Genomic DNA, 22416 nt, shown 5'->3' with positions numbered 1-22416 from the left:
AAATATAAGAAACATGTTTAGACAAGGCTGCACAAATAAACTGTTTGATGCTTAATACGTGTGAGGGCGTTTTTTCCCACTGACCATGAAGGCATCCATCAGTCCCACTCTGCTCTTACCGTCTCTACCTGCGTGGTAAATAAAGGGCAGCTGGATGCAAAAGCAATGCATACTGGGAAATACAGGAACTCTAGGAAAGGACTAAATGGAGAGAGGTAGATCTGTGTGTGTGTGTCCTTGTTTTGCTATCATTGTGAGGACCTGTGGATGTTCCTACCCTTTGAGGACATTTACGTCTGCTTCAGGGTTTGACTTGGTTTCAGGGTTCAGTGTTGAGGTCCTCTTAGGTATATAAAGACAAACATGTCTGTGTGTGCGTGTGTGTTCAGGTACCAACACATCAATCCCAGCCTACATCACACACGCACACACACACACACACACACACACACGCACGCACGCACACACACACGCACGCACGCACGCACGCACACACACACACACACACACACACACACAGATCTAGGTCGCAGCTGTTCACTATAATTTCTTTTTTCACCTCCTCTGGATTCTATCACATCTCTCTCCTTCTCTTCCTCACGGTTCATTTTACCTAATTTCTTTTCTCCGTGTCATGCTTCTCTCCTCTTTGACCTTGTAGCGAGGTCAGAAGAAAAGGAAAAATCACACGTGTGTTACAGACAGACAGACTGGTTCATGGCCACAAACACCTGGAGTTAAATACACATACATTTGACACATCCAAAGGCCTGACCTAACTCCTCTTTCAAACCATCTGTCTTCTCTGTCAAAAATGTAAACACTGGAATCCACGAAAGGGGGACCTTTGACCTTTAGGTGCAGATGTGCAGCTGAGTCTTTTCCTGTCGAGTTGGTTCTTGTATATTATGCCGGAGTATATGTTATTATATTATGGAGAGGCTGTTTGATTTCTTCGATGTAAAGCTCTGAGAACTTTTCGCTGCACTCCACAGCAAACACTATGTTGCTTAACTTGTGTTTGGGAGTTTTGTTCTTGGGTTCTTTTGTCTGAGGTGTTGTTGTGATTTGGAGCTATATAAAAAGAACTAAATTGAACTGAATTAAAAGTCTTTTTTTTGTGCCTCAGTGCCTGCTTGATTTTGAGAACTGAAGGAGTAGTTGGACCTGGAAATGGCTAATGATAACAGACGTAACAAGTGGATATTATTATGACATGAAGATCAGCAGCAAATACTAGATTCTGGTTCTTCTTCTGCAGTTTTATGTGAGGCTGAGAGACAATGTTATCCAAATACACTGGATAAAAAATATGCAGTCAGCGTCTGCCGTGATGCGGAAGCTACAAAGGTCTGTCGTGGTGAAGAGAGAGCTGAGCACACAAGCAAAGCTCTCAATTTACCAGTCGATCTTCATCTTCCTCTCACCTGTGGGCACGAGCTCTGGGCAGTGACTGAAGATCGCTGATCGAAAAATGGTTGGGTCTTAGAGATAGGGTGAGGAGTTCAGTCATTTGAGAGGGGCTCAGAGTAGAGGCGCTACTCCTTGTCAAAAGAAGGCAGTTGAGCTGGTTCGAGCATCTGTTTAGGGCGCCACCTGAGTGAGTTGTTCCAGGCATGTCCTAACTGAAGGAGTTTATATCAATATCTCTCTCATATCTGTCAGTCTGGGAACGCCTCGGTGTTCCCCTGGATAAGCTAGAGGAGGTGACCTGGGAGAGGGAGGTCTGGACCTCTCTGCTTGGGCTGCTGCCCCTGTGATCCAGCCAGAATATATGGAAGAAAACGGATGGATGGACTTATTGACAGATTTATCGATGGATAGGTTAAAACTGGAAAAGTCTTGTAGGTTTTGACATTTTTCTGTGCATTTCTTGCGTTTCCAGGTTCTGGTCGTAATGGCTACGCCAAAGCTGTGGATGGGGAGGAAGGAGGGGGCGAAGGTGAGGAAGAGGAGGAGGGAGGAGAGGTGGATGGAAGAGGGGACAGAGAAGAAGGAGGAGGTGAGGAGAGTAATGCGGAGTGGGATCAAGAGCTGGATGGAGAGGACGAAGGAGGTGTGAGGATGACAAGAACAGATACGCTTCACTCGACCACAAGTTCAACAGGAACGCAGAGAAAAAGAGGACAACACGCTAAGAAACAGGTGAGAAAACACGCTAAACACGCAGGTGGAAGGTCTGATGGCAGGTTTTCAGTTATAATATGGAGCTGCTGACCTGAACCATTTTTGGAAAGGCAAAATAAAAGACAATAAAAGAGTCACCAATGTTGATGATGCTATTGATGACATGCTTGATGTCACTTCCTCCTCAGGTGCAGGGCACTAATCAGGTCCAGCGTGCTCCCCGGGCATTATATTGTCTGAAACTCAACAACCCAATCAGACGGGCTGCGCTCCATATTGTTGAGTGGAAGTATCCTTTACTGTGACCGTAAGGAGAGGTTAATTAGTCCCAGGTTAAAAATGACTTTATTGCTTTTTTTAATGTTATTTTCTGCCATATACTTATAATGCTGCTTAAATGTTCTTTTTTTTTTTCTTTTATTGGATAGATTATTGTCGAGTGTCAGTTTATAATCAATAACACAAACAAAATGTATATATTAATAGATTATTTTAACTGCACAGAATTTCGGGGTATAATTGGGCTGCATAAAGGGCTAGTATATAATTATACTCATCCAAAAGTACTTTGTTAGAGTCCTAGAATTGAAATATAGAGCTGGACATCAGCAGAACAGGTCCTCCTTAATATATCTCCAGAGGCAGCAGGTGACATGAGAAAATCTCATGTAATGCCGATGATGTTACACGATTTATAGGTCTGCAAAAATGTCACGGAGTGGTTAAAATTGAGTCCTCGTGTCAAAAACAAAGCTTGTTTTTAGTTGTTTCCTGAATGTAACTCAGGCCATTTGACATCTTCATCCTGTTGGCCATCTTTGCGAACTGTGTTGCCCTGGGAGTTTCCAAACCATTTCCTGAGGATGACTCCAACTCCACCAACCATGATCTGGTGAGATAAGACACACAGTCACATGACAAACACAGTTAAAATTTCTCATGTCATGATCAACCATGGAGACCTTGTAGTCTCACATCAAACAGAAACATGGAAGTTTGGACTTGGTGATATTTATTAGTTTCCTGGAGCTGTACTGTGCTTTCCCTCTGGTTCTAGTCTTCATGCTAAGCTAAGCTAAGTTCTCCTCGGTCAGTCTCTGTGGTGGGAATGAAAGTGAAATGCATGACATGCTAAATCTAAGCTCCAAAGAAGGATTTACCATATTTGGACTACAGGGAGGACTGCTAAGCAATCAACCAATCACGCAAGCTTGGATAGAAGCAGCATCCATAAACTATATGGGTGCAATGCACAGAAATACATAACCTTCCAATGATAACACTTTTCACCAAAACTGAAATAAAACTACTTGGATGAGCTGCATATGACACAAGTACATGCAGGGTTTTTTTTCATAAACACAGTTCAGAGGTCCAGTTTAGCAGATATAAGATACTAAAGTTGCTTATATCTGCACACCTGTCAGAAAATCCAAACAGATGAGTTTCAAAAACACCTGCTATATGTTTGTTATGTGTTTGCTTGGTCGTTCGCTTTAGAGGTATTTTTGTTGCAGGTTCTAAACGTATTTCTTTCCATGGCTGAATTCAGAGACTACGGACATGGACTCACTTTTAGAGACAGCCTCAAGTGGCCATTAGAAGAACTTCAGTTTTTGGCATTTGATTTAATACACGGGAAAAACACGAACAGTGCTCAGTTATTAGGTTCATGGGTGATTTACAAAAGTTGCACTGTTTTCTAAATACAGGCAGAGTCAATTTATCATCATCATTATTATTATTATTATTGTTGTTGTTGTTGTTATTATTATTAAGCAAAAAATTTGTTTTTTTAAAATCAGAAACTTGCAATAAATTGTGTGTTGCAAATATTATTAAATTAGTTTGCATTATTTATTTCTCCTCCCTATATTTTGCACTTTGAGACAGGACCTACCCCCAGAAATACACATGCAACAGTGTCAGTAGAAAAAAAGTCTCTGGGTTTCCTTTCACGCAGTCCTGTCACTGTGCTCTTTCGTAAATACTGACTGTACTTTTTTTGTGTTGAGTGTGTTTTTGCCCCAGAAGTTGCTCCATGGTTTGTGCACTGATTGCAGATTCAGCTCCACTGTGTGTGTTGCTCCTGTGGTAGAAGTCATAGGTCATGGATGCTGATGCAGTAGATGACTGACAGGTTTGTGATCAGATCTGAGGAGTTTCTGCTCTGATGGTTCGGCTCCTCCTCTCCTCTTTATGTCTGCGTCTCTTGATCTTCACTTACAGTTGAACTGTACTCGCTGTTCAGGCAGCCACTTTGTGCTGAAGTGACATCTCTGCCTATTTCGACAAACACAAATCACAGTAACTACATGTTTAGCCAAGCGGCGTGAAAGGAGCTCAGGCTGATATTTATGGATCCACTGTGGAAACAGAGTTTAATGTTCAGTGGTCTGTGGTAGAGATAAACCTGCAGAGGATTGCTGGCTGAATCTGCAACAGTGCTCTGCTGCTTTTTATTTTCAGTTTGTTGCTTAGCTGTTCAGCTACAACATTATTATTATTTATTATAGTTTTGTAGCTTCTGAAAGTGGAAATAGGCTCAACCTAATATCACAACAGAGCATGTAATAGACACCGGTCCACCGTTTTGGAGAAGCAAAGCGTGTCCACTTCACGTTTTGCCTGGGGAGATTTACACAAGCAGCATGAAAGGGAAAACCGCGGGAAACCCTTTAAACAGACATTATTAACAATTTACATCTATATACATTTTAGGCACCTCAGCTTAATCGTTTCCTGCAATCAAGGACCCTGGAATATACTTCATACGTTTTTTGCTCACTACTAACTTTGTGGCCTTAAATATATTATCTCCCCCTGCTGGTAATGCAATTTCTTTCACGCTTTGCCTCTCCAAAACATGAAATGGATTCAGTGGTGTGCCGTGTCTATTGCACGCTTTGCTGTGGTACTGGGTTGGTTTGCTAACAACTGAAACTCACTGATGATATTTGAATGCATTTGTTAAATGCTTTCAGAACCTAGATGTGGATTTGTTATTATTTTTGTCATAAAAACTGGGTTATTTATACTGTGTCACAGATACTGTCTACAACTAGTGAAGCCTGAAAATGCTTCCTCTCACCTGTCGCTACAAAGTAAATAATGGGGGAAAAAGTAATACAGTCAAACATGTATTTGAAATGAAAACATTTTGTGTGTGTTTAAGAGAGATTTAGAGTTGATAACTGCCAGCAGAAAAAAAATTAGCCCTGTACATAAGTGTGTTTGTGTTTCTTTGTGAGGACAGGTCTTAAAGTGAAGGTCGTTTGTGTGATATTGTGGCTGTCGGAGGCTCAAGAGTGTAGTGGTTTACACATCCGCTGGTGGAGAAATAAATCCTTTGGGGTTGCGTGAGGAGGGGTTTAAAACATCTGCCACATCAAACACGTGGATCTGCCCACTGTGGCGATGTCGTGTGAATAAGGGACCAGCTGAAAGTAGCTTTTTTTGTGACTGTTGGTGGGTTAAGATTTTAAGTTTTGGGCTGAAGGTCAGGTAGGACTTGAGCTTATATCAAACAATTTGAACGATAATGCCTCCATTTGATAATGATCCTCATAAGTGTAGGAAGACCAGTGTGTGTGTGTGTGTGTGTGTGTGTGTGTGTGTGTGTGTCAGAGATGAGGACAGATTGGTAATTCTCCGAAATACTCACAAATTCACCACGTCCACGTTTACCGGGTTACGCACACAGACATGGAACATATTATGTGTTTCAGGAACAAGTGGAGTATGTCTTCCTCATCATCTTCACCGTGGAGACCTTCCTAAAGATCCTGGCCTACGGTCTGGTGATGCACCCCAGCTCCTACATCCGCAACGGCTGGAACTTGCTCGACTTTGTCATCGTCATAGTTGGGTAAGTAAATCAAAAGATGGTTCTCACCGTAGGCTATTAGGATCTGTTGGTTCCCCGTGTTCTGGGATCCTTTTCTTTGTTGCTCTCTGCATGTTGCAGCAGTAGATCTGATCTGACTGCAGAAGACTTTCAGTAAATCAGGCCCAGCGGTGATGTCATAGTTTCACTCAGTTTGCAGGTTCTGTCTTTTGACCTCTGATTTCTACACAGTGGACTGAACTCATCCAGGAGACCTAAGCAGCCTGATGCGTTGCAGGAACACGCTGTTTAACCCTGAACCTCTGGTACTCCACAGCTGCAGAGATGGTTCTTCTTAGACATCTGAGTGATGTGTTGTCATTTTAGTTGCTGATGATTTTGCCCAGAGCTGAAGGTCCTGGGTTTGAATCCACCAGATGCACGGGCCCTGCTTTGTGGGTATCATCCAGGGTGCCACACCTCTCACACTATGATAGAGGATGGGTAGATAGATGGAAGATTTGCTGCAGATTTTGCTGTGTTGCATCATGTTGAATCAAATTTTATTGTGCAGTATCTGTAAAATCTGCAGCATATATTCTGCCTTTGCTATCTACAAGTCAAAAGAAATGGCTGACTTAGATTCATGATTTTTGAATAGTTATTATTACATATGGTAAATACAGCCCAGTAGTTTAACAGGTTGGCAGCAGCTCTGAGTCATTTCCTCCGATCAGTCGCTGACTGAGATCACACTCAGTCCTGCAGGTCCTAACCTTGGTTCTCTTTGTTATTTCGTGTCCTTGTTGCAGGACGCTGATGCGACTGGATGTCCTCAGGGTGATAATGGTGATGATGATGATGATAAACCCTGTTGTCATGGTAACACAGCCTGAGGAAGCTATGTTCCACTTTACAGTCAGGATGCTATATGTGGGACACTCAGGAGTTCTTGTAGGAGTTCAGTGTTTGATTTGTGTTCTGTCTCTGAAGCTGGATTTACTTTAAAGGCAGTTTTCATTTTAAAGACATGTTCTGTAAAAAAAAAAAAAGTTGCTTCTATTGGATGTTTTATTGATAGCTGTAGAAAGATCGTGGATTTCAGCGAGTCTAAATGTGTTGAAGGATCCCAGGGGAGGTTAAGGGGGGTTATCGCAGGTTCATAGCTTTAATATTTTTTTTACTCTGTTTACTCAGGAAGTAATTAATCTGCCTCAGCTGGAAATAAGCCACATCTTGATCTAATCTGTTTGTGTGGTCAGACATTCTTATTTGGGGTTTCCTCCTGTTCCAGTTTGTGATCATTTTAATGCAGAATCACAAACTGCAGAGTCTCTCTTCCCTCCAGCTTGAGGGACCGTAGATGGAGTGGCTTTATCAGACTGGGCCTCCAACAGGCACAGGTGGTGTTTTGCAGCCGTGTGTGAAGCAGCAGGATGGCACTCCCCACCTCCTGGACTGAAGGTTGGATCCAAACTTAAGCATTTTCAGTCCTTCCAGTGGAGTTTAATCGCACAGTTTCAGAAATAATCTTTGTCCGTACAGTATGTCTGCAATTGTTTGTCACATGATGATTAATGGGTCATGGTTCACCCAGTCTGAGGCTTCTCTCTGCTGGAAAAAGGTGAACGTCCACCTAACTTCCTGCCACCTGATCAGCTTCTGTGACAGACGTTTGATGGACTGCATATCTTAACAACATGAACTTTGAAGGCACAGTCGGTCCAGTCAGTCAGTCTTTGTTTTCTTCCTTGGTGAATTTCAGTAAAGTAAACTAAATAAAGGTGGCAGATGTGTAACCTATTTAAGCAATACGAGAACTACAGGATAGTGCTGCTGCTGTCTTGTCTATAGAGGTTACAGGTGAAAATGGACCCTGAGGTGAGCACGATAACTCCCTTTATCTGGACCTCTTTCAATTTAAGGTTATGCTATTTGGCCTGAAAGATAGACCTGCAATGTTCAAAAGGCTGATGGGACGAGCTCTGGGGGAGTTGAATGGTGTCATCTGGTTGTTTTATATATATATATATATATATATATATATATACATGAATGGCATCATTGTTTTCTGCAGCTGCTGGAAACAACACTTGTGTGATGTTCAAGGTATACTGGTCAAACTCAGATGTTGGTCTAACTGAGATCAACTGAAGCCCACATTTCAATGAGCTAGATCATAAAGGCTGATGTTCTTTTTCTTCTTCTGATGTTTTCCGCACAGCTTGTTCAGTGTTGTCCTGGAGACAATGACTCATAAGTCAAGTGGCGAGCAAGCAACAACCCATCACATGCCTGGGAAACCTGGAGGTCTGGATGTCAAAGCTCTAAGAGCCTTCAGAGTCCTGCGGCCCCTCAGACTGGTTTCTGGAGTCCCCAGTAAGTTTCCTAGACTTTGGCGTGGACTCACTGTGTGCATGGTCAATGGTTGTCCACATGTTCAACTGTGTGTGTCTGTCAGGTCTGCAGATTGTGTTGAACTCCATCATGAAGGCGATGGTTCCTTTGCTTCACATTGCTCTGCTGGTTCTCTTCGTCATCATCATCTATGCCATCATCGGTCTGGAGCTCTTCATCGGACGCATGCACAGGACCTGCTACTATATAGGAACAGGTATGATCGAACACACAATGCAGGACACCTTCACACAGATCCTGCATATTTTTTGATGACTGCAGAAGCTAAAACGTTCTTCCTGTTAAAACTTAGTTCTTCTTCTCACTGTTGCCAAGTGGTTTCTCAGAAGGGGTCGATTCGATTTTGGGGCTTTCTCTCTGCTCTTGTAGGGTCTTTACCTTAAATACAAAGCGCCTTGAGGTGACTGTTCTTGTGATTTGGGGATATATAAATAAAACTGAATTTAAATGGAATATTCCTCAGATAATTATGTGGAGGATGACCCAGTGCCGTGTGCGTTTGCTGGTCATGGCCGTCAGTGCATCATAAATGGCTCAGAGTGTCGGGGAAGGTGGGATGGTCCCAATGGAGGAATCACAAATTTCGACAACTTCTTCTTCGCCATGTTGACCGTGTTCCAGTGCATCACCATGGAGGGATGGACTGACGTGCTGTACTGGGTAAAATGCATTGTGGTGTCATATTTACCAGCCTGTCCAAAAACATAAGAGGTGCTCACTTTTCATTGTGTCTTCTCTCTTTCTGTTGTGTCTGTGCACAGATGAACGATGCCATTGGGTTTGAGCTGCCGTGGGTGTATTTTGTTAGCTTGGTGATTTTTGGCTCCTTCTTTGTTCTCAACCTCGTTCTGGGAGTCCTCAGCGGGTCGGTCATCTCCAAACACAAAAGCTGTTCACATTTATATATATCTATATGTACTTAGGCAAATAAAAGGACACTTTAGATGCATTTAATAGTGTAAAAACCTCATTCTTATCTGAGGCATTATTCAGGGTTAAACAGCTGAAGTTTCTGATATAGTTCAAATAAGTTTAAGGACACATCTTATCTTAAATATATTTTTAGCCCCGATTATGAATACAGGCCTAACTTGTAATAGCAGTGGTAATATTTTATGTTCTCAACACTCATCATTGTTCAATATCTGCTTAAGTGAAGCATCTGAACACTTCTTCCCGTGCTGATGGTATTTGAGGAGTTTTAAATGTCTGAATCTTTGTGGATGTTGCAGAGAGTTCAGTAAGGAGAGGGAGAAGGCAAAGGCTCGTGGTGATTTCCAGAAGTTGCGAGAGAAGCAGCAGATGGAGGAGGATCTGTGTGGGTACATGGACTGGATCACTCAGGCTGAGGACATGGATGAACTGGACGAGGACGGAAACCCACGTAAGGCTTGGGCACACTATGGTTTCTTCTTGGTGGACTGTCGTGGGTTTCTTTACTCAGATTGGCTCCTTTAGGTCTCCAGTGTGACATTTGGTCCCAAACATTAGTTGTGATCATATCATTATCTACCTCTGCTTGTCTGGAGTCAGGGGGGAGGGGGCGGTGTCACCAAAGTAACCCAGGTGTCCCCACCTAAGGCCCTCTTCCAGCATCTCTGGGCCTCAAGCCAGAAAAGGACCTAGGATACCTTGGAACATGTGGCATCCTAATCACTATGCAGAAACTGCCTCAGCTGTCTTATTTTAATGGTCATTTTCACACAAATCGTTTAGATGACTGAGTCCAATCAGAGGAGCTGCAGGAGCCCAAATACAGTACAGTGGCTTTAAATATGGCAGCTCCCTGTGTTTTTTAGCAGGTTGTTTCAAACCCCCACTGAGCTGTTAGATGGAAACTGTTTTCTGTATCCCTTCTCCTGCTCTCCAAACCCTCAGTTTCTCTGCTTGTGTCTTTATCTCAAGCACAACAGCAGAAACCAAACGAGCCAGAAATGTGATGTAGATGTAAGGTAGATGCTTGTTAAGCCTTTTGTTTGGTTGCTTGGTTTGATTGTAAGTTTCAACATTAAATAACATTTGTGTCTGAGAAAATATCCACATTTCGCCTGACTGTAAAACAATATAAACAGAAAATAAGCACTAAGAATATATATTTATTTCTTAACACATTACTTTGGGAATTCTTGATATTTTCTTATTTTTGCTCGCAGCAATAACTTTGAATTCATTTGATTTGGTTTGAAGTCATTGTCAAAAAGTTTTGTGTTTGGCTTGGCTGCCACACGAGGCTGGCGCTCTCTCTGTATTTCATTTTAAGCTGCTTATTTTAATAATAAATGTTTTTCTCTCTCAGGGCCATCTCTGGGCGATCTGGCCGATAAGAAGAGAGGGAAGTTTGGATGGTTCAGTCACTCCAACGAAACTCATGGTGAGACACACATGCAAACACTGTTGTGTCTCCATCACATTAGAGGATTTTTAGTGCCAGAAGTGACCTTGTTAGGATAAGAAGGTGCAACGTCATGAGCTGAGGCTAGCAAGCTATGTTAGCAAGCTACATTTGTTATATTTAAGAGTGCAGAGAGAGAGACTGTGGAACTTCACTCATTGTTTTGATGGTTTTACCACACAGCAGCCCAAGCAGCTGTTACCTATTTCTATTAAAATTCTACAAGACACCAGCACAACAAACATGGTGGAGAGGTCCAGTCTAGTTACCTGAACTGTGTCAGCTTCAGCACACCTGTCAATGCAACGACATCCCCCTTTAACCCTCACCGATGTCCAGATGTGCGAGTCATAATAAACTGTGAAACTAGCCAAACAGGCCAAAAACATTTTTTACCAGAAGAGCAGACACAGTAAAATCCAACAACAGCCGGAGAAGGTATCTGTCTGACACAGGGACCTACATTATGGAGATTTATTTTTGGTTCCTATAATAAGGTGGCTGTGTTAACAGAATGATGCACCAGTACGATTAATAGAAGCACAATCACGCACATAATATGTACAGTATATATGAGTTGTATTATCACAGAGACAGCTCTGTGCAGTTTGTACATCTCTCAGTCTAAATGCAAACGTCATCCTCGCTGTCCCTGTAAAATATCTGGGTCTCTATCTGTCCTCATATTTATCTGACCCTGTTTCTGATCAGACTTACTCTCCGAGCTCGTTCAGCTGGATTCACCTCAGTATAGATTCACTGAGGAGGTCGGGAAACGTCAGCTTTCATCAAACGGAGAGGGAAAAATTTGTGAGATATACTGTATGAATAAGATATGAATATTTTATACTTTATATTTTTGTTTGCATAACAAATAAAATATATTGATAGTATAGAAATTAATAAGTGCCACATTTTTTAAGAAGCAGGATTGTTGACTTGCATTGATCATTTATTAATATTTGTCTGTTTGTGTGTGTTTCAGCGAGTCTTCCTGCCAGTGAAACGGCGTCTGAAAACACAGAGAACATCGATGAGGAGCACACCAACTGCTGCCAGGCCTGCTGGTAACACACACACACACACAAACACGCACACTTTCAGTTCGTACATCACATGATTCTTGCTTTAGTGCCCCCTTCAGGAACAACTTCACATAAAAACAAAAAATGTTGTGTTTCAGTGCTCAGATGATGAAGATCGGCTGCTGGTGAGTTCACTGACCTTCAGAGGTTCAGCAGACTAAAGTCAGCACGTTAGACTCACCTTCACCTGAACGACTCTCTTTCTTTGCCTCAGTCGGACGTTACGTCGCTGGAACCGAGTCTGTCGCAGAAACTGTCGCACTGCCGTCAAATCCGTAACTTTCTATTGGCTGGTTTTGCTGCTGGTCTTCCTCAACACCTCCCTCAGCGCCTCTGAGCACTATAACCAACCAGACTGGCTGACTCAAGTCCAGGGTAACAACAGCCTCCTTCTCCTCCACAAGAGGAACGGGTCATAGAGACACTGATATTTCTGTTTGAAATGTTGTTGAGCAAACATTTTCTGTGTCCGTGTCTCTGTTTGTGCAGACATTGCCAACAAGGTGCTGCTGTCTCTCTTTACGGTGGAGATGTTGCTGAAGATGTACAGTTTGGGTCTGGCCCATTACTTTGTGGCGTTCTTTAATCGTTTCGACTGCTTCGTGGTGTGCGGTGGCATTGTGGAGACCATCCTGGTGGAGCTGGAGATCATGCCTCCTCTGGGGATCTCTGTGCTGCGCTGCGTCCGTCTGCTGCGGATCTTCAAGGTGACACGGTGAGAAAACGCACCCGAACCACCCGATGCAGGTCACACGGCTCGTCACGAGTCATCGCTGAGGTCACTCTCTGTTTGCTCAGGCATTGGACGGCTCTGTCCAACCTGGTGGCATCGCTGCTGAACTCCATGAAGTCCATCGCCTCGCTGCTGCTCCTCCTTTTCCTCTTCCTCATCATCTTCGCCCTGCTCGGCATGCAGCTGTTCGGAGGAAAATTCAACTTTGATGAAACGCAGACCAAACGCAGCACATTCGACGCTTTCCCGCAGGCGCTGCTCACCTGTTTCCAGGTAGCACTGCAACCACTTTCTCCCAGTGATGTCACGACGTGCAGGGAGCGGGCGCCTCACGATGACTGTGTGTTTAGATCCTGACAGGTGAGGACTGGAACATGGTCATGTATGACGGCATCATGGCATACGGCGGCCCCGTGTTTCCCGGGATGATTGTCTGTATTTACTTTGTCATCCTCTTCATCTGTGGTAACTGTATCCTTGAATCCTCCTGATGCACCAAAGTTCTCAATTTGTGGTAATACATGTATTTGTTGTTTTAGAGGCATCTTTCAATTTCCACAATACTTAATACCCCTCCTTGAGTTTTAGTGAAACAATGATCTCCTATTGAGTGATTCTGCTCAAGGTGAAGATCATCTTTGTTGTTTTATGAGTAGTAACCTGTGAAAACATCAGCATCCTTAACGAGCATCAGACATCCTGCTGAACGTCTTCTTGGCTATCGCCGTGGACAACCTGGCAGGAGGAGACAGTGATGACAAGAAAAAAGAGTAAGTGATGGATGGAGGACAAAAAGAAAGAGGGGAGGAAGAAATAAAAGCTAGTTGTTGAGTTCTGACTGCACTGTTGTATTTTGTCTCTTCAGTAAGAAGGAGGAGGGAGCAGAGGAGGAAGCTACAGAAGAAGAAGTGAAGGTGAACATCAAACTCCGACTGTAATGTTTCAGTTAACTATCAGCGATCTTTTTCTTTGAGGGCTGTTTGTCTTTTCAGGTCGATGTTGATGAAGACACTGAGTATGAAGAGGAAGAGGAGCTTCCTGAAGGAGATGAAGGTCGGTCCTCAGCTGAGCCCATCGCCACATTTCAAGTTTAGCCGAGAAGATGTGACGCTGAAGTGACAGGAAAACTAAATTCACCATTTTAATTGGATGATAACTCAGAAACGACTGTACACAAGAAAAGTCACAAGCTTCACAGCGCAATCAAAGAACATTAGTTTACTCCACACTGAGGCTTTTTAAAGAGATCTTTAAGGAACCGTTTTAGAGAAAGTCCTATGTGAAAGACACAGGGACAACAAGATACCCATTTTTAGTGGTTCTTTGACAAATTTACAGTTTTAAATCAGATTACTGGAGGAGATTTAAGTGCTATTTAATACCAGTTTAAAAGGTAGCTGGATCCTGGATAGAGGGAAGATATAGTATTGATTTATTTATCATTTATTTAAGTTGCAAGTTGTGCGAGAATACGCTGTAAAGGTGCCCAAAGAGGACCGAACACCCTCCTGCACACAGTCGGCTGTCTGTAGTGTGAGTCAACAGGCTGCTGAGACCTCTGCTGAAACATTAGGAAGGTAGATTAAAAATATGTGGGACAAGTTATAAAACTAGATCCACCAATCAGACAAAGAGGAGACGGGAGATCCACCAATCAAGCTGCCTGACTCACTCTGTCAGTTAATTAGTCCAGTCCAGGTCCCAGCATTTCCTCCAATGACATGAACTGATATTTATTTGGTGAAAAATCTATTTTCAAAGAAAACAGCTTGTTTACATTTGATGTCATGTTTTTTATGTAAGTAAGTAAAAGTAAAATTTATTTATATAGCACTTTTTAAGACAAGAATCTATTACAGAGTGTTTCACATGGGAGTATAAAAACATATAAAGTAAAACAACATATTACACACGAACATTACCCAAATGCCTGTTTAAACAAATGTGTTTTAAGCTGTTTTTTAAAAGAAGCCACAGAGTCGATGGTGCGTAGCGGGGAGGTAAACTGTTCCACAGTATTGGAGCCAGGGTTTGAAAAGCACGATGCTGCTTCGTTTTTAAACGGGTCCGTGGAACAGACAGAAGACCACTATCAGTGGATCTAAGAATCCGCTTTGGAGAGTAGGGTTGGAGAAGCTCAGCGATATAGGTAAAAGTGAGGATTTTAAACTTAAATCTGCACCCAACTGGAAGCCAGTGCAAGGATTTTAACATGGGAGTGATATGGGAGACTTTATTACTGTGGGTTAAAAGCCTGCAGCATTTTGGACCACTTGGAGGCGATTTAAGGAAGCCTTAAACAGACAGGAAAAGAGTGCTTTACAACAGTCTAACCGGGAGGAGATAAAGGCGTGGACAAGCATCTCCAGTTCAGCATGGAGACAGTGCTGTATCATGGGGATTTTTCTATGACAATGATGCAGCTCTAGTTAAGTGCAAAACAAACATTTTTTCTGGATGAATATTGCCGTATTTTTATTTTTAGCTTTACAATAATCCCTCCAATAATCAGTAAATAAAACACGAGTGTAATATGATCAATATGACAAATGTCTGAGAATATGTTAATAAGAACAGTAACACAGGAGCTACAAGTGATGAACCAGGAAGCTGCTATCAGAGACTTTAAAGGTGATGAAAACAGAGGCCCAATGTATGAATATTTAAATATCAGTACCATAACATGCAACTATCCAGCTCTCAATCACTGAAATGATGGATGTTCTAAAAGCTAAGACCATCACCCTCAGATCGTTCACTTTCCTTTCTCCTTCTCCTTTCTCAGAGGGAGGAGTCCAGTTAAAGATGGCTGATCTTGCTCCTCCTAAAGAGAAGGTTCTCCCGATCCCAGAAGGAAGCGCCTTCTTCTGCCTCAGCAAGACAAACCCGTGAGTGTGTCGACACATGCGCGTGCATCACGCCGTCTAACACCTCTACAGGATGAACAATAACAATCACACAAATATGTTTGAGTCATGTATTATTGTTGTTCCCTTTAAGTAATATTTACATAAAGTTAGATTTTCTGGCATCATTTCTAGGAGTTTTTTAGCTTGTTGATGTGGTTATTTTAGACATAATGTGTTTTGCTGTGTGGTTAACTTTACCCAGAGTCTGTGTTCCAGCTTTTGTGATTGAAGTTCTAGTATCCTTCATGCTGGGACGTGAAGCCTCTAACACTGACTCTTTGTCTCCGTCTGCAGTATCCGTGTGGCCTGCCACACTCTGATCCATCACCACATCTTCACCAACCTCATCCTCGTCTTCATCATCCTCAGCAGCTGCTCATTGGCTGCCGAGGATCCAATCAGAGCCCACTCCTTCAGGAACAATGTGAGTCTATAATGTGAGATCTGAAGTTGCTCACAGAGGGCTGAGTACCTTTGGGGACACACTTTACCTCTTCATCCAAATTACTCCAGAATTTCTCTTTCTCTTTTAACTCCCATCCAACCTGTGGGGCGTACACACCGACAACATCAGCATCACCTGTTTGATTTTCAGCTTCAAACTCGTGATCCTGTCTGACACCATCTTCACCTCCACAACACTGTCCTGTCTACACCGTGGTTGATCAGTTTGAATCCACCTCCGATGCTTCTGGCCTCCTGCAAATACAATTTATCTTTTCCTTCTATGAGTCATCAGCCAGCTCTCTCCCTTTATCAATAATAGACCCTACATTTAAAGTCCCTACTCTTACTTCAACACTCCTACCTTGTTTTCTCTCTCGCTGCCTCCTAATATGCCTTCCCCCTCTCCTCTTCCTTTGTCTTCAGCCAGTAGTAGCTCAGCATCCATAGTTCTGGACCAATCTGATTCTTGATTATCCCCATTCTTGATTTGGCAAAGATTTTGTTCCCAATACCCCCTCCTGACCTAACATGCCTCCATTATCCAGGCTTGGGACCACCACTAGGATGACTAAAGCCAGCGTACTCTTAGTTCCAGGCCTTCTTGAAACTTATTTATTCTGCCTGTCTGGGTGAAATAAGACAAACCACCATGTCAGCCACTTTCACCATCACCAAGTTACCTGATAGCCAAGCAACCAATCGCAGCAGAGCACAGCATCCCTCCAGCTGATCCAATCCTGTGCCAACCCTCTGTGGTCTGCGCTGGGGGCGGGGCCTCAGCAGATTACACTGCAGAAGTGGGTCAGTGCCTAACCGGGTTAAAGAGGGAAACACATGGAAACACATGGAGGCAGAAAATCACCAGTTCACTGTCAGATTCTGAATACTCACAGTGTGTGTGTGTGTGTGTGTGTGTGTGTGCGTGCACAGACACACAAACTTAAACACTCACATGCAGAGCAGCAGCTGGCTTCATGCAAGAAGTAGCAATTCACAACAGCTGAGGGAGGAAATTACTTCAAACATACAATCAGACCTGCTCATACTGAGCGTTAACCCTGTGTTTGCCTCCTCTGTTCTCTACGAAACTGTGCAAATTATACATTTTGGTTCTATCTTGAATTAATTAACGAGCCTCTCGGCTGCCGTCCTTACAAACAGTGCGCATTTCTCATTGATTGTGTTTTAACCGTCTTCAGCAAACCGAAAATGAGCTCAAGCACTTTGCTTCTGTTTCTGAGCTAAAATGAAACCATGAACCTTCTCAAGGACTTTTGAGTTCTGTGTAGATGAGCTAAGGTAGTTAAACATCTTTTTTCTTGATATGCAGACTTCTCCGCTTTAAACTCCCACCATCATAAAACCAGTGACAGGTGTTGGGCTACATGAAGGAACTGAATAGGAAGGAAAGATGAACGTTAATGCACTGAAGGAGGAAAAATGGCAGCACAAGGGTTCAAGGGACCAAAGTGTTATGGCTGCATGGATCAGTGGTGTATCTGAAACAGCAGGTCCTGTCCAGTGGTTCATATCTACTGTACCAAAAGCAGTTTAAGATGAACAACGAGTAAAAAACAGCGATGACCTCAGGAGTTGCTGATGTGTGCAGAGAGCAAAGGGCAAACTGTGCAGTTCGATCCTACAGAAGAGCGACTGTAGCACAGGCTCCACGATAGCAGCCAAACCAAGCTTGAGATGCTGGAAAATCCCACAAGGCAATTAAAAGATGGATAAAGCCACCACCAACTCATGTATGAAATATGATACACTTGGTTTTACGGGGCTGAGTTGCTGAACTTTCTGCCAAATTAAATTAAAACTTGTTCAGGACTTAGCCCACATAAAAATACCTTATTTAAGAGAAAATGCTAAAATGCTAATAAATGAAAAGCAAATGTGTCAGCTGCATCTGCTTTAATCTGCACACGTTATCCTGACTCACCTGTGGAAAGTTATTTCTGGATTCTGAAGAAAAAAATTGAAATGTTGGACCTGAGTCTGGTTTGTTTTCAACCTCTGTGTTCAGATTCTGGGCTATGCAGACTACGCCTTTACCTCCATCTTCACTGTGGAGATTCTGTTAAAGGTAAATATCGCCTTCAGCTCAATGAAATAACTCACCCAGGCCCTCCTCTCCCTCTTTAGATTGTCTTGTATTGCCAACATGTTCTCTCATTCACAGATGACGGTCCACGGAGCGTTCCTCCATCAGGGCTCGTTCTGCAGGAACTGGTTTAACTTGTTGGATCTCCTGGTCGTCAGCGTCTCTTTGGTCTCCTTCTTCCTGCAGTCAGTATCCAAACAACATACCTTCTGACTTTCCAGTTTGTTTCAGTCTTTGTCTCATGCATGGTTTGCTGTATGTGTTTGGACTGTATTTAAGGACAGAGACTGTTTTGATGTAAGTGTGTTTAAACAAACTGAGGTGTGTAAATGTGTGCGTGTGCCTCTGCAGCTCCAGTGCCATCTCAGTGGTGAAAATCCTCAGGGTCCTCAGGGTGCTCCGACCTCTGAGGGCCATCAACAGGGCCAAAGGACTCAAGGTAACATTACACAGTACAGTGATATGTTCACTTAATGTGGGGCGTACAAAAGCCTAGTCAAAGGGGTCAGTGGGGAGTAGCGATGGTACATATTGAGGGTTGTAGGCGAGTACCAGGCATTGTGCTGTGTTATCTTAAAAATACTCCCTGACTTTGTGTTTGTTTGTTTTTGTCGCGCAGCATGTGGTCCAGTGTGTGTTTGTGGCCATCAGGACCATCGGAAACATCATGATTGTCACGACCCTGCTGCAGTTCATGTTCGCCTGTATTGGAGTCCAGCTCTTCAAAGTGAGGCTGAGAACGTCTATTTACACACTGGACACATTTTTGGAAAAACTTCAGAGTATTCTGAGGAGTAAAAGTGTTTCATTGGGCAGAATCGGAGAAAAAAAGAGTGTGTTTTATAAATGTACACTGTTTATCGGGACAACACTGACCCTGATTCTGAATTTCCAGAGTCATCAAAGGGCCACCAAAGTAAAGAAAAACAGTCAGATATGGCAGAACAGGAAATGAAACATTTTTACATATTCGATAAACAAACAAACAAAAACAGACCAGAGAAATGGATGTTAAAAAAAAAGAGTCCTATATTTACAGCGCATCGAACAATAAAGACACTGTAGCATTAATGCGTTCCGCTCCAAGTCTCTGTTCATATTTTTGAAGTCTTAAAGCTGTGACTAAACGTCAGCACAGTGTTTGTGTTTCTGGTCCAATCTGTGTGTTTTGAATTTCAGGGTAAATTTTACCGCTGCACCGATGAAGCCAAACACACCCCCGAACAGTGCAAGTGAGTTTTCATTATTTAAATTGTTCAAAACTGAAGCCAGCTTGTGTTTTAAATACTGACATTCAACTTCAACAACAATAAACAATCTAATTTTATTTCACTCCGGAGGTAATCCTCTGATTTGTATTCAATTCCAATGATTTATAAAATCTAAGTCTGTATCTTAGAGTTATACCTTGTTTCTGATGTTTAAAGTTGCCACTCAGTTTAGCGCAATTTCATTTTAATTTGAGTCTGATTCTAACTATCGATGTCACAACTTGAGATAAGATTTTATGTCTTTTTTGTAAAAACAATACTTGGTTTGCAGCCGAGATGAATATCAATCGTGGCTTCCAGGTCTAAAACGTCGAGCTAGGCTTGAAATGCCTTAAAACAGGGGTGTCGAACGCCAGGCCTCGAGGGCCGGTGTCCTGCAGGCTTTAGATCTCACCCTGGGTCAACACACCTGAATCAAATGATTAGTTCATTACCAGGCCTCTGGAGAACTTCAAGACATGTTGAGGAGGTAATTTAGCCATTTGAATCAGCTGTGTTGGATCAAGGACACATCTAAAACCTGCAGGACACCGGCTCTGGAGGCCTGGAATTTGACACCTGTGTCTTAAAACATGCTTTTTCCCCCTAATGGACAGAAGTTTGGGCTGGAGGGACTTATCTAGTTGCAGAAAGACTTCCGATTGTGTGGAAGAAAACGGCCTCGTCTCCTTTCTCTTCAGTGAACGCTTTCCTGATGAGTTTGTGGGTTCAGTCACTTTTTGTGAGGTCTTATAAATAAAACATGACTTAATTTTGTACATGATAGTAAAAATAAAAATTATTCAAGATGTGTTCATTAGAAAACGACTTATCAATCACAAGTCGGTAAGAAATGAGCCTACAGTGTCCTTTGTTTCACAGTCAGATCCTCCCCTCGTACACCAACGCCATTTCAAAACGCCAAAATGGCAGCAGGTCAAACATTCATAACAGGAACGTGGTGATGTCATAGTGGTTGTGTCCATCTTTTATATACAGTGTATTGTTCAGTTTCTTGTTTCCGTGACTCGACTGGACTTGTTTACTCGTGTTGGGTGAACATAAGACCGTCACACTGTGTGGCCAAAGGTGAGTCCCCTCAATGGTTGAATGTCAGGTGAATACTCGGTTTGAGGGTTTATGGAATGTTTAGGGCGCCATGTTCACTTCATAGTTAAATATCCAGAACATGACTTTAAGTCAGCGTCTTCTGATGAAATGTGATGTGTGTGTTCAGAGGGACCTTCGTGGTGTACAAAGATGGAGACGTGAGCCATCCGATGGTCAGAGAGAGGATCTGGATGAACAGTGACTTTAACTTTGATAACGTCTTGATGGGGATGATGGCGCTCTTCACCGTGTCCACCTTTGAGGGCTGGCCTGCGTGAGTGCTCAGTTTTTGTTTTTGTTTTTTTTTAACTGTTTGTGGGGAACCAACTCTGACATTTTAACCCGTCTGTCTTCAGTCTGCTCTACAAAGCCATCGACGCCAACGGCGAGAACTCTGGTCCCATCTACAACTACCGGGTGGAGATTTCCATCTTCTTCATCGTCTATATCATCATCATCGCCTTCTTCATGATGAACATCTTTGTGGGTTTTGTCATCATCACCTTCAGAGAACAGGGAGAGCAAGAATATAAGAACTGTGAGCTGGACAAGAACCAGGTAAACCCACCTGTCAGTCTGGACCCAAACGAATCAGTGTCACAGTCATCGTATACGTTAAAAACAATAATGATCAAAGTAAGTGCGTTCAAAGGTGTTCAAATCCAAAGGTAACAGGTTGCTATAGTTGATAAATCTAAATTTTTATGTCATTAATAATTTATTTATTTATTCCTTTATTAATTTTGGTTATTTAATGTTTTTAAATATTAATTTTAGAAACTCTTAATCTTGCAAAAAAAACATTGTATTTGATTTATCATAAGAATATCAGTTATAGGGTGTTTTTGTTGTTCCATTTTCTGTTTATTTTCTATTTATTTATTTTTATGTTACTTTCACTGTAAACATAGGAGCGGGGTTTCTTATGTAGTTGTTTTAAATATATATTTTTAATCATCAACGGATTTTGTTCACATCTTGATGAATAAAATATTCACATATTTCACATAAATCTTTACTGATTAAAATTATGGAACAACAGTGAGTTAAAATCACAAGTCGTTGAAGTCATTGAAGTGTTCCCTTAATTTTCTTTTACCAAAGTAATTTTAGTTAAAACTATTTTTTTTACAGTCCCAGCATATTTTTTATCATAATTTTTTTTTTTTTTTTGTTTAGCTGCGTTGTTGCAGTACTGTTAATGCTCTCGTGCCCTCTCCAGCGTCAGTGTGTGGAGTACGCTCTGAAGGCTCAGCCGCTGAAGCTTTACATCCCGAAGAATCCGGTTCAGTATAAGTTCTGGTCCATCATCAACTCGACAGGATTTGAATACGTCATGTTTGTCCTGATCCTTCTCAACACCGTCACTCTGGCCATTCAGGTTCGTAATATTTCAGTTTCTTCTCTGATTTTTTCCTCTTGACTAAAACCTAATCTGTCTAACTTTCCGTGTCTCCTGCAGCACTATGAACAGTCCAAAACCTTCAGCTACATCATGGACATCCTCAACATGGTGTTCACTGGACTCTTCACTTTGGAGATGCTGCTCAAGCTGGCAGCTCTCAGAATAAGGGTGAGGAAACCAAGCGCATCTCTTCAAAGATCTCCATACATCCGCTACGCACGGAAAGTCTTCCTGTTATATCTGTTAATAACTACATATTCTTGGACATGTTTTCAAAGCTGTATTCTTTAGTGTAGATAGTTTTTCTTTTTCTGTTTACCGTGTTATTAAACTCATATGTGACAATTAAGATTATGGGTTTATATAAACAGAAACGAACCGAGATCAGGGATAATTAGTTTCACTAAATGTTGTTTTGCTTTTTTCCAGCATTACTTTGTTGATGCCTGGAACTCGTTTGATGCTCTGATTGTGGTCGGCAGCGTGGTCGACATCGTTGTCACTGAGTTCAGCGTGAGTATTTGTGACGTTTCTGTCTTGAATTGGATTTAGAACAGTTCTCTTTATTGTATCTCATTATAACTGACACAATAACACAAATAATTATGGT

At 42.3% G+C, this 22416-nt stretch overlaps 1 protein-coding gene across 2 annotated transcripts in view; it reads left to right on the top strand.

The window, feature by feature from the left end:
* cacna1fb (calcium channel, voltage-dependent, L type, alpha 1F subunit) overlaps nt 1-22416 on the top strand; it is a 43972-nt gene that overhangs the window by 8370 nt on the left and 13186 nt on the right. The window contains exons 2-32 of one of the 2 annotated variants that reach the window (XM_040022668.1): nt 1886-2145; nt 2316-2416; nt 2914-3019; nt 5856-5995; nt 8178-8332; nt 8415-8567; nt 8835-9031; nt 9133-9236; nt 9604-9755; nt 10668-10742; nt 11749-11830; nt 11947-11973; nt 12063-12223; nt 12338-12563; nt 12647-12854; nt 12932-13052; nt 13276-13351; nt 13447-13495; nt 13574-13634; nt 15367-15469; nt 15785-15914; nt 17964-18023; nt 18120-18226; nt 18393-18480; nt 18661-18768; nt 19221-19273; nt 20529-20675; nt 20758-20959; nt 21624-21782; nt 21864-21974; nt 22236-22319. In XM_040022668.1, coding sequence (XP_039878602.1) covers nt 1886-2145; nt 2316-2416; nt 2914-3019; nt 5856-5995; nt 8178-8332; nt 8415-8567; nt 8835-9031; nt 9133-9236; nt 9604-9755; nt 10668-10742; nt 11749-11830; nt 11947-11973; nt 12063-12223; nt 12338-12563; nt 12647-12854; nt 12932-13052; nt 13276-13351; nt 13447-13495; nt 13574-13634; nt 15367-15469; nt 15785-15914; nt 17964-18023; nt 18120-18226; nt 18393-18480; nt 18661-18768; nt 19221-19273; nt 20529-20675; nt 20758-20959; nt 21624-21782; nt 21864-21974; nt 22236-22319 — 3806 coding nt within the window. Of the gene's footprint in view, nt 1-1885; nt 2146-2315; nt 2417-2913; nt 3020-4105; nt 4111-5855; nt 5996-8177; nt 8333-8414; nt 8568-8834; nt 9032-9132; nt 9237-9603; nt 9756-10667; nt 10743-11748; nt 11831-11946; nt 11974-12062; nt 12224-12337; nt 12564-12646; nt 12855-12931; nt 13053-13275; nt 13352-13446; nt 13496-13573; nt 13635-15366; nt 15470-15784; nt 15915-17963; nt 18024-18119; nt 18227-18392; nt 18481-18660; nt 18769-19220; nt 19274-20528; nt 20676-20757; nt 20960-21623; nt 21783-21863; nt 21975-22235; nt 22320-22416 lie in introns of those variants that run through there. The other variant, XM_040022669.1, reaches the window with a different exon arrangement.

Source organism: Simochromis diagramma, unplaced genomic scaffold (assembly GCF_900408965.1).
Source record: "Simochromis diagramma unplaced genomic scaffold, fSimDia1.1 OVJJ01000308.1, whole genome shotgun sequence".
Lineage (NCBI taxonomy): Eukaryota > Metazoa > Chordata > Actinopteri > Cichliformes > Cichlidae > Simochromis > Simochromis diagramma.
The sequence above is the reverse complement of the archived record's forward strand: the minus strand, read 5'-3'. Positions and strand labels throughout refer to the sequence as shown.